This window comes from Balaenoptera ricei, chromosome 9 (assembly GCF_028023285.1).
Source record: "Balaenoptera ricei isolate mBalRic1 chromosome 9, mBalRic1.hap2, whole genome shotgun sequence".
In the NCBI taxonomy this organism is placed as follows: domain Eukaryota; kingdom Metazoa; phylum Chordata; class Mammalia; order Artiodactyla; family Balaenopteridae; genus Balaenoptera; species Balaenoptera ricei.
Window position 1 is genome coordinate 53,217,488 of NC_082647.1, and position 12,981 is coordinate 53,230,468.

General features: G+C 33.8%; 1 protein-coding gene across 10 annotated transcripts in view; it reads left to right on the forward strand.

The window, feature by feature from the left end:
* ADAM22 (ADAM metallopeptidase domain 22) overlaps nt 1-12,981 on the forward strand; it is a 245,897-nt gene that overhangs the window by 215,087 nt on the left and 17,829 nt on the right. For 4 of the 10 annotated variants that reach the window (XM_059933776.1, XM_059933779.1, XM_059933780.1 and 1 more), the window contains exons 26-28: nt 2,029-2,046; nt 11,078-11,178; nt 11,524-11,590. In XM_059933776.1, the coding sequence (XP_059789759.1) occupies nt 2,029-2,046; nt 11,078-11,178; nt 11,524-11,590 (186 nt within the window). Of the gene's footprint in view, nt 1-2,028; nt 2,047-8,556; nt 8,752-11,077; nt 11,179-11,523; nt 11,591-12,981 lie in introns of all 10 variants that reach the window. The other 6 variants (XM_059933784.1, XM_059933785.1, XM_059933783.1 and 3 more) reach the window with 3 other exon arrangements.

A 12,981-nucleotide genomic window follows, 5' to 3' on the forward strand; every position in this document is an offset into this window, starting at 1 on the left:
TACCTATGTGCCTTTTTAATGTGCAGTTCGTTAGGCACATTGCATACTTACATTTGCACAGGCTGATTTCAGCATAGCATTTGGAGTATAAAATTACATGTCTGAAAGAAAGGCTTTTCTGTATATATATTGTTTGAGCTCTTCTCACACCTCAGGTGAATTAGACCCATCTTGGAGTCACACTATTTCCTTGACTTCCCTGATGCAAGACTTATGTAGTAATTGCCATCACAACCTTGCTGTTTTGAAGTAGTTCAACGGTTTCATTTGGTCATGTGAGAGGGAAAGCAAAATTGTTAGTTCTGTGGTGTGTGATTTTCTGCCACCTACTGATGCAAATGGATATTTCATGTTTACAGTTTTGGAAAACATTACCCTTTCAGAAATATGAAACCTAAAATCTATTCCTACTGCTAATGAAATTACCTGTGTCTGTTTGTTTTAATGATTAGAATGAAAAGTACTTCTTTCTGTATATCATTTCTTAGTTTTATGAAATTTAAGTGGTTTCACTTTTTTCATTTCTGAATGTATGTACTTTGCAGATTATTAAGGAAAAAGACAAATCTTGTTCATACCACAGTATTCTCTTCATAAATAATTTGAACCTGACTGATGAAAGTTTTAATGTTACTAAATTTATTCAGAATATGTGTAAAAATAGAATAAGGATGTAGAAATTTTAATACAGGAATTAAATTCATGAATATGCTGTTTCACATATTCTATTTCAAATTCCAAAATGAATTTAGGACCTGAGAACTCATTTTTTCATTAATCCTTCCAATTAAACTTTCTACCCCTTCTCCAAGACTTGGGGGAATGGTAGGAATAGGAAATGAGGAATACTCATTTGGAACTGGTGGACCGCTCAGGTAATCAGATTGAGAGAATAAAAAGTAAAACATGTTGAATGGAAACATTTTGGCTTATTTTTCTCTTCTATCTTATGGTTTCAGGAATGAAAAATGTTAAGTATCAAATTGGCACTATTACTCTCATGAACTCATTATTAAATGAGATAGTGCATGGAATAGATTGGCAGGTGAAAGTGCTACAAATGAAATCCATGTGGAAACCTTAGCCTTGATCTTGGAGGAAGGAGCCTACTGTTCAGTTGCTTGACCTTCCCACACATCTTCGAAATATTAACACCTAATTAGGTCATGATAGAAAGTTTTAAATGGACTTTTTTGATTTAAAAGTTAAAAATCATTGGCACCTCACTACCACACTCTCTAGAACACATTTTTGTTTCAGAATGGTTTATTCCGAAACTAATGCAATTTTATTTTAGGAGATGGCCAAATAAAAAACAGAGACTTTGAACAAAGTGTTTCCAATGTAGCTTTCAGTGAAGCTTCAGTGAATAAGTAGTGATGACTTGGGAGGTCCATAACTGCTGTGAATTCTATTATTATTCTTGTGTATGATAAATTAGTTACCTGTTTAGCTGTTATGATAACTAATTTATCGTACACAAAATGTTCTTGTGTCCAGTTATGTTTTCCTATTTGAAATTCTTAGGAAGAGCTTAATTTGGGGTATGTATTCGAAAAAGAATGATTATAATTTTTATTTGTATGAAAACATAGCTAATATATATAAGTAACTTGACTAATTTCCTTATTTAAATCAATGTACATGTCTGAAAACCTGTATTTGAAATAGGGTTGACTTTAGGACATTACTAAATGTTTAATATACAATTGACATTGAGGAAACAATTACTTTTTAATAACTGAAGCTTCATGCTTTTAAACAATGGTTACTTGAACATATTGTCACTAACCCTTTGGTGTCACTTCCTTGAAAGATGAAGTGAAATTTGTGTGTGTGTGTGTGTATGTGTGTGTGTGAGAGAGGGAGACTGTGTTTTTATTCCCCATTTTAATTCTGCATTTAGAAATTCTAGTGGAGACCTTTCAACGAATGCTAAAGCTCTTATGTTTACTGGTCTCTCTTAATGGACTTTTGTAGGTAACTAATTCTCTCTCTCTCTCTCTCTCTCTTCTTGTCCATAAAAAGAAACTATCGAGAACAGAGGTATGTGATGAGAATAATCTGAACATAGAACTGAAAACTGAAAGGTTTAAATCCTGTTAGCATCTTTGGAATTCATACATACAGTTGTAAATCAAGTTCACTTTTGAACAAGCACAAGTTTTTATGCTGTAGTGGTCATAAACTAATCTTGATTTTTCATGACCTTGAAATGATAATTTTAGTAATGTTGCTGTGGAATGTATTAATTTAAAATAGATCTGTCATTATTTAGTTTTAATGGTTCTGTCATCCAACAATACTATAATTAAGAGTTCTTATTTGTGTTACTTTCATAGTAATATATATTTGGAGTTGATTTTTTTTTTCTACCTAAAACAAAATTCCTTTATGTTAAGGTGTCACCTTTGTTTACATTGGTTGATTGGCTTTTGTTCATGTTTATAACACTCTTATTACCTAACACTTTCTGAGGGAACTTATTTTTTGTTACTGTTGTTATATTAGTAACTTTCATTCATAAATGATAAAATTTATACGGGCACAGTGCTGTGGTCAGGAGAATGTCTTGGCATTTGAAGAATCTGTTTTATCGCTGCATAAGAAAATATTTTTTTGTATGGATTAGGTAATTGCACAGGTAGTGAAAGAAATAATTTGCATAGTTAGAATCTCTGATTGCCTAGTGCACTTTTTTTTTTTTAAATAATAAAGCCCCTAAAGTCAGGCACTCCATTCATCATAACCTTAAAATCTATGTTTAACCAGCAGTGTAAAAAGAGATACAAAGCATTCATGTAGTCCTGTAAGACTTGCCCATTTTTTCTAAATCTAAATTAGCCCATATTGGGGTACATCCTTCACTTTTCACATTTAAAAAATTATGAATACTATTAGCTATTGATATAAAAAATTAAAATATCCTGGAAATTGATAATCTAGACCATACCATATAGTACTAGTTTTGTACTCAGGATACCTATGCAGGTTCCTAACTTACTTACCTTTTCCAACTGTTCCATTAAATGCCTGAGGCACATTAGGAATAAGACATAATAAATGCGGTGACACTTTTTCAGGACCCAGCCACAGCTTTAATTTTTTTTCAGAAACTAGAATTTTAAACTTGTTCTATTTCTTTCTGTGTTGTAATTTAAAATCCCTGTAAGGTTTTATCCATAAGAGGTACCTACAGGGTACTCATTGAGATCCTGATCAGTTAGCCATAGATATTAGAAAATATTGACCTTGCCCTGGAGTAACTGACTTCTACCATTAGTGGAGAAAGTAAAATTGAAAGAAAATTAATTAAATTAAAAAAACACACAAGAAACTAGACTTCTTTGTGACCTGTTTTAAACTCTTGTGTCCAAAAACACTGGAGAAGAGCTGGAGCTATTTATGCTTTCTGTTGGGTAGAAGTTGATCAGCCATATCAGAAATGTAAGTTTGGTGGCTTTCTTCAGTGAAAAATAAAATTAGAATACCAAGATCAAAAACTGACGATTTAGCTCCATTTCCATAGGAATTAAGGCTATAATGTAATTTCATATTGCTGACTATATAAAAAGGAAAGCACAGTGTCACAAATATGTAACATAAGCAAAGCTGTTATGGTGCTCTAAGATGTGTTCTCACCAGGGATATTCTCCAGAATAAAGTGATTGCCTACACTACAAAAAATAATAAATATGTAAACCTGTGCACCAATTTCCTATTCTAACTAAATGTATGCATAGGTACAGTTAAGAAAAATTTTATGCTAGAAATCTCTTTTTTGTGCCTGATGTAATTTCATGCCTCCTGGTATTACTGTGTCACCATTTCATCAGTCTGGCTACTCTTTTGGAGTCTAGTGCATATTTTGAGAGTTGTCACATTTCAGCAGATACAATTTTTTTATATTTTGCTATATTTCAGCACAACCTTTATTTGTTTTTGCCCTTGTCCATAGCTAATGAATCTTAGGGTTGTATAATAATTATTAAAATGGAGAAACAGCAAGGAAGGGACTTTAAATCAGGAAGTTGTGAGTGTATAAATATCTTCTGAAGGACTGTCCTTTTTAAGAATATATGTTAGTGGTTATAGAGAAGGTGGTAAAGCCAATGGACCAAAGCATGCATTAGGAAATTTTCAATCTTGTGAAAATATCTGAAGATATTCCAGTAAAGATGTGCCCAATTCCAAAGGGTGCTAGGGAGTAGAAATAAGAATTTTGAGTTTTGAGTTAAATTAAGTTTTCCTCTGAGGTTCCATGGTGGGAGGACCAGTTGAAAAGGAATCAGAAATCCACTTGCTAGTATGTGGTCTTGGGAAACCACTTAAACTTTCCTCAACTCTAAAAACGGACAAAAGTTCTTTGTAATCTGTGAAGCATTCTAGTAAGGAAAGTTATTAATGTGTGGTCTCTGAAGACTTTGCATTTCTCTCATCTCCAAATGAAAGAGGTAGGTAGGTATGGCTGTCCTCAAAGAGGAAAGCAGCATTCCTGACATGAGTAAGGCCTGCACTTGCTGGTATGAAAGCGTTGGTGAACATATGGGTTTGCTTTGACACTGAATGCATATTAAGTATGTAGCCACTTCTCAGATTCTTATTGATGATACAGTGGCTCAGAAATGCCAAATTGAACGTAACTTTCAAATTACTGGAAACGTCAGGCAAGTAATTCTGTGAAGAAACCTGATAACCTGGTAAATTTTCCCACCAGAGAACGTGTCCTCAAGGTTTTCTTTATATTGAAGGAATGTGTGATAGGTTTAATTTCATGTCTGGCAAAAAGATGAGAAGGAAACCCATTTTTTTTTCTTTTTGTTTACCAACTGCCTAATAAAAAATAGAAGTCCCATTCTGGGAGACAGAACGCCATACATGAACGGTATCACTTTAAATTTGCCAGTGTCATCTTGTGAAGGGTAGGACCATGGGACTGAGGAGCCATGGAGAATTCTTAGATGTCATATAGTTGGAAGGACGGCTATTGATTATTTTCTTTAAAATCTCCAGGAATGAAGACCTCCGTAATTTTTTTCAGTTGGTGCTGTTGTTTCTATTTTACCATAATTGCTTTAGGACTTAGCAGCTGTGTACTTTGTAACAAGAATTAGAAATTTGAATTTTGGTTTTCAGGCAGGTTTGCAAATAGCAATAGGATAAGAAAACATTCATTAAACTTGGATTTATAAAGCATCCATATTCCTCAATGTTCTCTTCCTTTGTCTGAAATGAACATACATCATTGAACATACATAATGTGAATTAGAATAAATAATTAGATCATGTCTTCCTGATCCATACCTTAAGCAGAAACCCCCTTCCCCATTTCTTTTCTCTCTCTCACCTGTTTTAGCCACTTTACTTTCTGCTTGTGAACCTCCTTCCTTTTTTTTTCAAGCCTTTCTTAGTTTTTTTAAAATATTATTATTATTCTTATTTCAGTGATACTCATGCATCTGTCAGTGTGACTTAGTACGCATTACACAATATTTCTTCAAACAGAAAAGTAACAATTCCAATAGCAGACAGCCCAGACACCTACAAAGCTTTAGAGAAATGGCTCCTTCAGCATTAAGGTTAAGACTTAATTTTTTTCATTGTAATCTCATTTTGAGTATGTGTAAGGATTATTAAGTTGAATATTATGGTTCAGTGGACTCTTTAAGGAAACATCAGACTTCCCTCATAACAGGAATCCTTTTTGAGGAAAAAGAATTTAGTTAAATAAGCTTTTATTTTCTTTTGGTCATTATTTATTAAAAAAATTCATACATATGTCTAAAATATTTGCATGTGATATTGGAAATATGAGGTAATTTTTCCATTATAAAACTTAGCATTGGTCAGGCCACCTAATTCCAAAATTCTATGAAACTAGCAAAATTTAGGAAGAAAACTATAAAGACTAGAAAAATAAATTCAATTTTAACAAATTTAAAGCTATTACTTAGTTGGTCATTTATGATCTTTTATAATAAATGATGAAATGGTATTTTATTGATCACGGGGACCTGATACTCTCTATCTTCACTAAAGGTTAATCAAGAAGAAATAGGTTTGTAATAATATGTAATTGGATATTGAAAAAAGAATAAATTTCTGGACAGTGAAGGATGTTAAGTATTATTCTTAAAAGATCTTTAACAAAGTTCCTCATCTGTTATTAACATTGTAATGCATTTATTGTGTGAAGAAAGTTACATGCATTCCTTATGGAATTTTCAGGAGAATGCAGAGTAGTTTCTTTATTTTGGAGACTTCACAGTAGAGATAGATAGGAATCTAATCTGCCTGGGATGATAAAAGCAAGGCTATACCCCCAGAGTTCATTGAACTTAAACTTTCCTTTCAACCCTTTGACTGAAGCCCATAGTTTATGATATGTTTAGCATTTAGGATGTTTGTACACAGTGTAAAAGATGACCATGGACTGCAGAGAAATTACATTGAAGGACTGGTAAAATGTGCTTAGTTAAAACAAACAAACAAACAAATGAACAACAAAAAAAAAAACCACCATCCATTGTGAGAGGCAGTTCGTTTAATCCTGCAGTCTCAGCTAAGTGAGCCCTTGGTAAGTGCCCGAATGTCAGAACCTTGTAAAGAGAGGGTAGTCTGGGGGATAGATTAATGGGCAAGATCAAGTGTAGTCAGAACTTGTCTTTATTTAATTTGAATTTAGTGAGGCACATCTCATCAGTTTATAAAGATTATCATTAAAGGTAATAGTGACAGAAATGACTTGTTAGCCATAAGGATTATTATTGGAAATGTAATGTTGATAGGATGTTCTTTGGCATTCTTTTATAAATATTAATATGATACAAAAGGGAATTTTCGTACCTGAGGCAACTTACAGAATTTTGATTTTATTGAGAGCATTTTTCAAAGGATTGATAGAGTATTTTACTGACAGGAGGCAAGACAGAAAATATGATTCCAGAGATTTAAAGATCTCTTGCATAAGCAGATATATCATTTGTCCTGTGTTATTAACACTATAAATATGGGGAAATTGCATTGTTTTTCCCATAAAATTAATGTTTCATAATACACTGGGAAAAAGAAAGACTACAGTTATGAGCTGAAGTCACTTAAAGGGTTAAAAATATTTTGAAGGAATATGTATCAAAGAATTATAGGTAAAATCAATCTTACATACAAGTCTAACGAGAAATTTGATTTCTTTAAAGGGGAGGAGTAGATTTAATCACACAAATTAACATAGGTGCTTTATATCAGTTGAACAATTTTATTTGTAGAGATGTGTGAATATATAGGATTGAAAGAGTATAAGAGAGCATATTCAGTCATTCGAAAGAATGAATGACCAAGCATTTTAAACATTTAAAACAATGTGGTAGTTGGCATAAGCAAGGAAACAGCCTGAACATTTTAGGGATTGAATTTAGCATCAGCAAGTAACCATGACTAGTGTGGTAACTAAGGGAAAAATAAATAGGAAGAGGCGTTAGCAAATGTGGGCCTTTGTTGAAGACCTAGTTAAGTACAGCTCTGTTTAAAATTCTCAGTCCAACACTAGTTTGTACCACCTCCAACTTTAGTGCTGAATGGAACCAAATCAAGTTTGAGGTGCAGTTGTTTGTCTGGGGGCCATGCACTGGCAAAGGATCAGATTAGCTACCAAGGTAGGAGGGTTGACCGGGCAGTCCTATCTAAAGTTTTCTACCCTGTTCCCTTAGGAGAAGTAATAAAAATCTGTTCCAATCTTAGTTAATTCAAACTCAGAGTGAGTGGGGTCAGTAATAGTGCAGACTATGTGGATTTTCCCTTGTTGGAGATGAAGAATGGAGGTCACCCACCAGCCACCTATAAATATCTTCCTCTAGTCTCAACAAGAATTCCATTATTTTTTCAACCCTTTCTTCCTTTTGCTAAATTATCTTCCTTTACACATTCTAGTGTGCAGTTATAGAATTAAATTTTTGATTGCCCTTTGAATCTCTTTCAATTATATTTCTGTTAAATGAACAGTGAGGTTCCAAATTGAACAGAGAACTCGAATAAGAATTTATTTGGATTAAATTATAGAACATAGTTTAGAAATCAATCAGTTCTTTTAAGACCAAATCAAGGTTACATTATATAATATTTAGAAATTATGAATAGTTTACTCACCACAGTGAAAAAAACGATGCTTTATCTGGGCAAGGACTGTCTGTCACAACATGTCTCCTTCAGCACCAGGTTTTTTTGTGTGTCTTTTTTTTTTTTTTTTTTTTAAATACAAAACAGCAGTTCACATCTCTAAGTGTAATGAAGTTACAGTGAAAAACCTCATCTTTTCCTATATTTCCCCTGAAGCAAGGGTTTGTTCATCCAGACTGTAAAGACTTCAGTGATTGCATTTCTGACCTCTACAGTTAGAATGACTTTAACTTGTCACATTTATTAATAATCTTACATGTTGTTATAGACTTGATTCATGGAGCTCATTATCCCTACCTCTTTTTTCCTAAAATACTATTTGTATATGTCTGTGCTCATGTGTGTGTCTTGTTTTCTGACTCTGAAATGTTTATTATGCCTTAGACAGTTACCCCAGGGAGATTATGTAAAAGAGCCTGGAGATGGCGACTCTTTTTATAGCGACATTCCTCCTGGAGTGAGCACAAACTCAGCATCTAGTTCTAAGAAGAGGTCTGCTTTTCTGTCGCATTTTCAGATTTCTACCTGTTCCATCACACATTATTCCATTAGTCAGAACATTTCATTATTTTGCAGCAGGTTTGATTACTTCTTCCTTCTTTCTTGAATGTTAAAAAAAAATAGTATCCTTTGTTCTTTGATTACTCTACTTCAAAATGCCATATGCTCAGAACCACTGGTTTAACAAATCAGGCCAGAAATACAAACAAAACAAAACTAAGCAAATAACAACCCTAAATCTATATAGAAACCCCAGGGTTTTTCAATCTTGCTCTTATACTGCCTAAGAAACAACACATAGTATTTTATCGTATTTTAAATGGTGAGCTTTATGTCATGCTTGGTAGTCAAAGAAAAAGGTTACTGTCACGCTTCAATAAAAGCAGTTGTTAAAATAAATTGGTAATATAATGCTGCATTGAATATTTTCTTAATTTTATATTTATCAAAGCTAAGCTTGGTGTGAAAAAAAAAGATTGCTTCTCTGTGAATCATATATTTGAATATTATGATTTTGCCTTTCATTCCTGGAATGACTAATTCTAGACTTTATAACTTAGAGCTTGGTTGCCAAATTAATTTAAGCATATTTAATGTTTGCCTGAGTTTTATAACAGTCCAAATGGGGTTAATATATTATTTATATGTCTTAAACTTGGATGCTGTATTCTTGCTCCAGGATCTTAAGGTGTATAAGATCATTTAAAATTCTGCATGCTTTATAACTGCTTAATAAAATAAGCTGACAGAAGAAATAAATAGTTGGAATGTTTTAGGAAATGAGACCTACATTCACATTGAAAAAAGCTAAAATATTCCTGTGGAAGAGTTTCTTTAAACTTGTTGGTAGGGGTGTAATGTATAGAAAAAAAGATTTGATAGCCCCCTGCATAACTTTGGGCACAATAGTTACTTTGTAGACTGAAAGGGAAATTGCTAGTTTATTGAGAAGAAACATGATCTCTTCTGGAGTTCTAAATAGAGTAAATACTCTGCAAAAATTCTGCAGTGGATCTCACTCTTTATAAATATCAGGAAAAAGAATAGAAGGAATTAGTGAGATCTGGGAACTCTCTGTGGAACTGTCCTCAGCATGAAGGATGTTTTTAACTCAAATAACATAGCTTAAAGCAAAAGTAAAATGATTAGTTTCTGCATAAGGAGTACAGTTCTATAGTAGGATGTTCAAAAATTTTATTCTTTTAATTTATTGGGGAGTTTTTGGCTAAGAGAATAAGGTTTACTTAAATTCTCTCAGTATATAATTATTTTCTTGGTCAAATATTTAATTTTAAATTAAATAATATGGTAAAGAAGCATAGAAATCAATGAATTCCAGCAGAATTTCTGTTGTTCTTTTGTACAAAATAGGAGTCATTCTATACTTAGCAAATGGTGTTGAAAAATCTAGGGAATTATGTAATAATTGTGCTGAGTTCCATCTATTTTCATTCATCAGTAGAAAGTTCCTTTTAAAATAGACATTGTTAGCAATTAACTGGTATGATATGTGGAAAAGATTTAAAGTACAGCGCTATTTTCTAAAGTACTTCAAGAAGAGCTTAAAATATCGATTTGAATCATTACCAGATTTTAGCAAAATCTCAATGGGTTTTGACTTTTAAACAGTTACATATTGTACCAAATTATGTGACTCCTCCTAAGTATATGTAGTTTGTCAAAATGCTTTTCTTATGTGGTCCAAGGTAGGTGTGTAAATTTTGCTTCTTGTAGACAATTCATTTAAAGATGGCAGGACACAAAGAGTAGAAGGTCTTAACGGTACATGGACTTTGTGAGAGACACCTCCATGATAAACATCTGACTCATTTCAGTTATTGGACAGTTAACCCACAGTGTCATGTTTGGGGGGAACATATTTGTGGAGAAAAATGCCAATTCTCAGAAAATAATTTTGTTGTTTAAGAAAACCTAAATATTACTTTGATAAAGGTTAACCAGGTTCAATTGAGCAAATCTTAATGAAATCTCTTGGAAGTCCATGTTCTGATAATATTTGAATGGAAGCCATTGCTTTACAATTAAGAAACATCTATGGTGGGACCCCATTATAACTCTGTTGCGTGGGTTACGTAACCGAAATATGTAGTGAATTTGCTATATATGGTTCTTGGGACTGTAATTGGCTTGCATTGCATCCTGATACTTTTCAATTACAAACTCTTGTAATGGGGTTCCATTGTATTTGGCTTTTCTTAAATTGAATGTTGTGTAATTCTGCCTTCTTCATGAAGACTTTCATGTTCTCTTCATTCTTTCATTTCAGATTTTTTCTTTCTTGATTTATTTTAATGCACAATAATGCTTAGAAATGTTGCTTACTGATTTCAAAACATTCATTTGATTATATCTTTGAACAATATATATACATTTTCAATTTCAGGTCAAATGGACTCTCTCATTCTTGGAGTGAAAGGATTCCAGACACAAAACATATTTCAGACATCTGTGAAAATGGGCGACCTCGCAGTAACTCTTGGCAAGGTATAGGGCAGCATTCTGAACCCATGTGTCCACATAACCTAAAGTCTATATTTTGTGGTTCCTGGTTGTAAAGACTTGTTCTTTTTTGTTAGGTCTTAAGCTCTTCTCCCAACAGAGAGGAGGGCATTTATTATGAGAGAATCCAGTTCTCTTTTCTTGGATGGGAAATGATGGGATTTGGTAGCACCAGCTCACTGGACACATTGAGAAGGCTGCACAATGCTCTAAAGCCCTATGTTCTGGGCTGGTGCTGGTTGTGAACTGCACCCACTTGAAATACCGTAATTAAACACACAGCGATTGTTTTATTTATATTCAAATCTAGCCATAAACCATCTTTTTCAGGTAACCTGGGAGGCAACAGAAAGAAAATCAGAGGCAAAAGATTTAGACCTCGGTCTAATTCAACTGAGTAAGTCTGAACCTCTAATGGAAAAAGACACTCCAAGGTCCTGTGCAATTAGTGTGAAAAGTTAATTAACCAGATCATCAAAGAACTGTAAACCATGCCTCTTGGTCTTGGTTTTGTCTTTTTAATTCTTTTTTTTTTTTTGCCGTTTTAAAATTAACCATGGCTTTTCTCTTTTACATAGGCATCTGCGCAACTGTGCCCAAACCAATACTCCTTGATAGTGGGGGTCTAACCCTCGCTGCAGGCTTTGTCCTCCAGTAACCTGCCATTGTGGTGTTTCAGTTCCGTTTGAAGGGAATTTTGATAACATTCCTTTCTTCTCATCACCCGGGGGGTCCAGCCATTTAGAGGGGTCACCCTTCCTCTTCCCAGTATTCACACAACCTAGAAGCATCAGGGGAAAATTCCCACTGTACTGGAGCATGAGAACTGCTCACAGTGTGAACCCACCGCTCCAAGGGCTTCATGGCTGCCATCTAAGCATTCTCTCAGACTACTGGAATATGGTTCCCTTTTAAATTTTCCTTCTGAGGACATTTAAAAAGGACATTTACCTAAACTTGCTCTTTAACGGAATCATTGTCACTAAATGCAACACTATCCATTTTAAATGATAGCCACACTTTTTTTTTTTTTTTTTAAAGTGGGGATAGAGTCAGCCGTTACATTTAAAGTCATTTATAATGAAGTAAACACCATACAATTTTTTTGTTTGTTTCTCCACTTAAGAAAGTTCAAGCAAATCCAAGCTTCCTGAAACCTTTATCTCCCATCATGGAATAAAACACATCCTTAGTTTCCTTCTGGACCTTGCCACCTGGTTTTAATTAACTGTACTCTTTGCACCCACCTAAAAAAATTTTTTTTTTTTTTTTTACTTATTTCTCACTGCAGTGCTAGTGATGATTCCCTGCATCTCTATTGCTTCTTCATGCCTTAATACTTAAAAAAATCTGAATAGCAGATATTTGTTAACCGCTTGTCAGAAACTCATGTTAGCTTTTCCATCATATACCCTGCCTTTTTCAGTCCAGGACAATAACATTGCCCTGAAATTTGGAGCTTCCTGCTGATGGTATTGTCTTGTAAGTGGCTTGTCAAAGTTTACTAGAGGATACTTTACCTTAGAAACAATAGATAGGTTCCAGTGATACCACTGCATGGTCCAGACTGGCATCATAGAACTCCATCACAAATAACTAATCTGTTAGAGTTTATCTTATACATCCCCAAAGCGCTTGAATGCTTTAGGGCTCATTGTGGATAAACTCTTCTTGGAATGTTGTTTGATTTGTTTTGCATGAGGTCACCTGGTAAGAGCTTCTTAGCTTATCTCAGTTGCTCACAAGAGTACAGGTTAAAACTGCAGAGTGTTCTTCAGAACTTCCTTT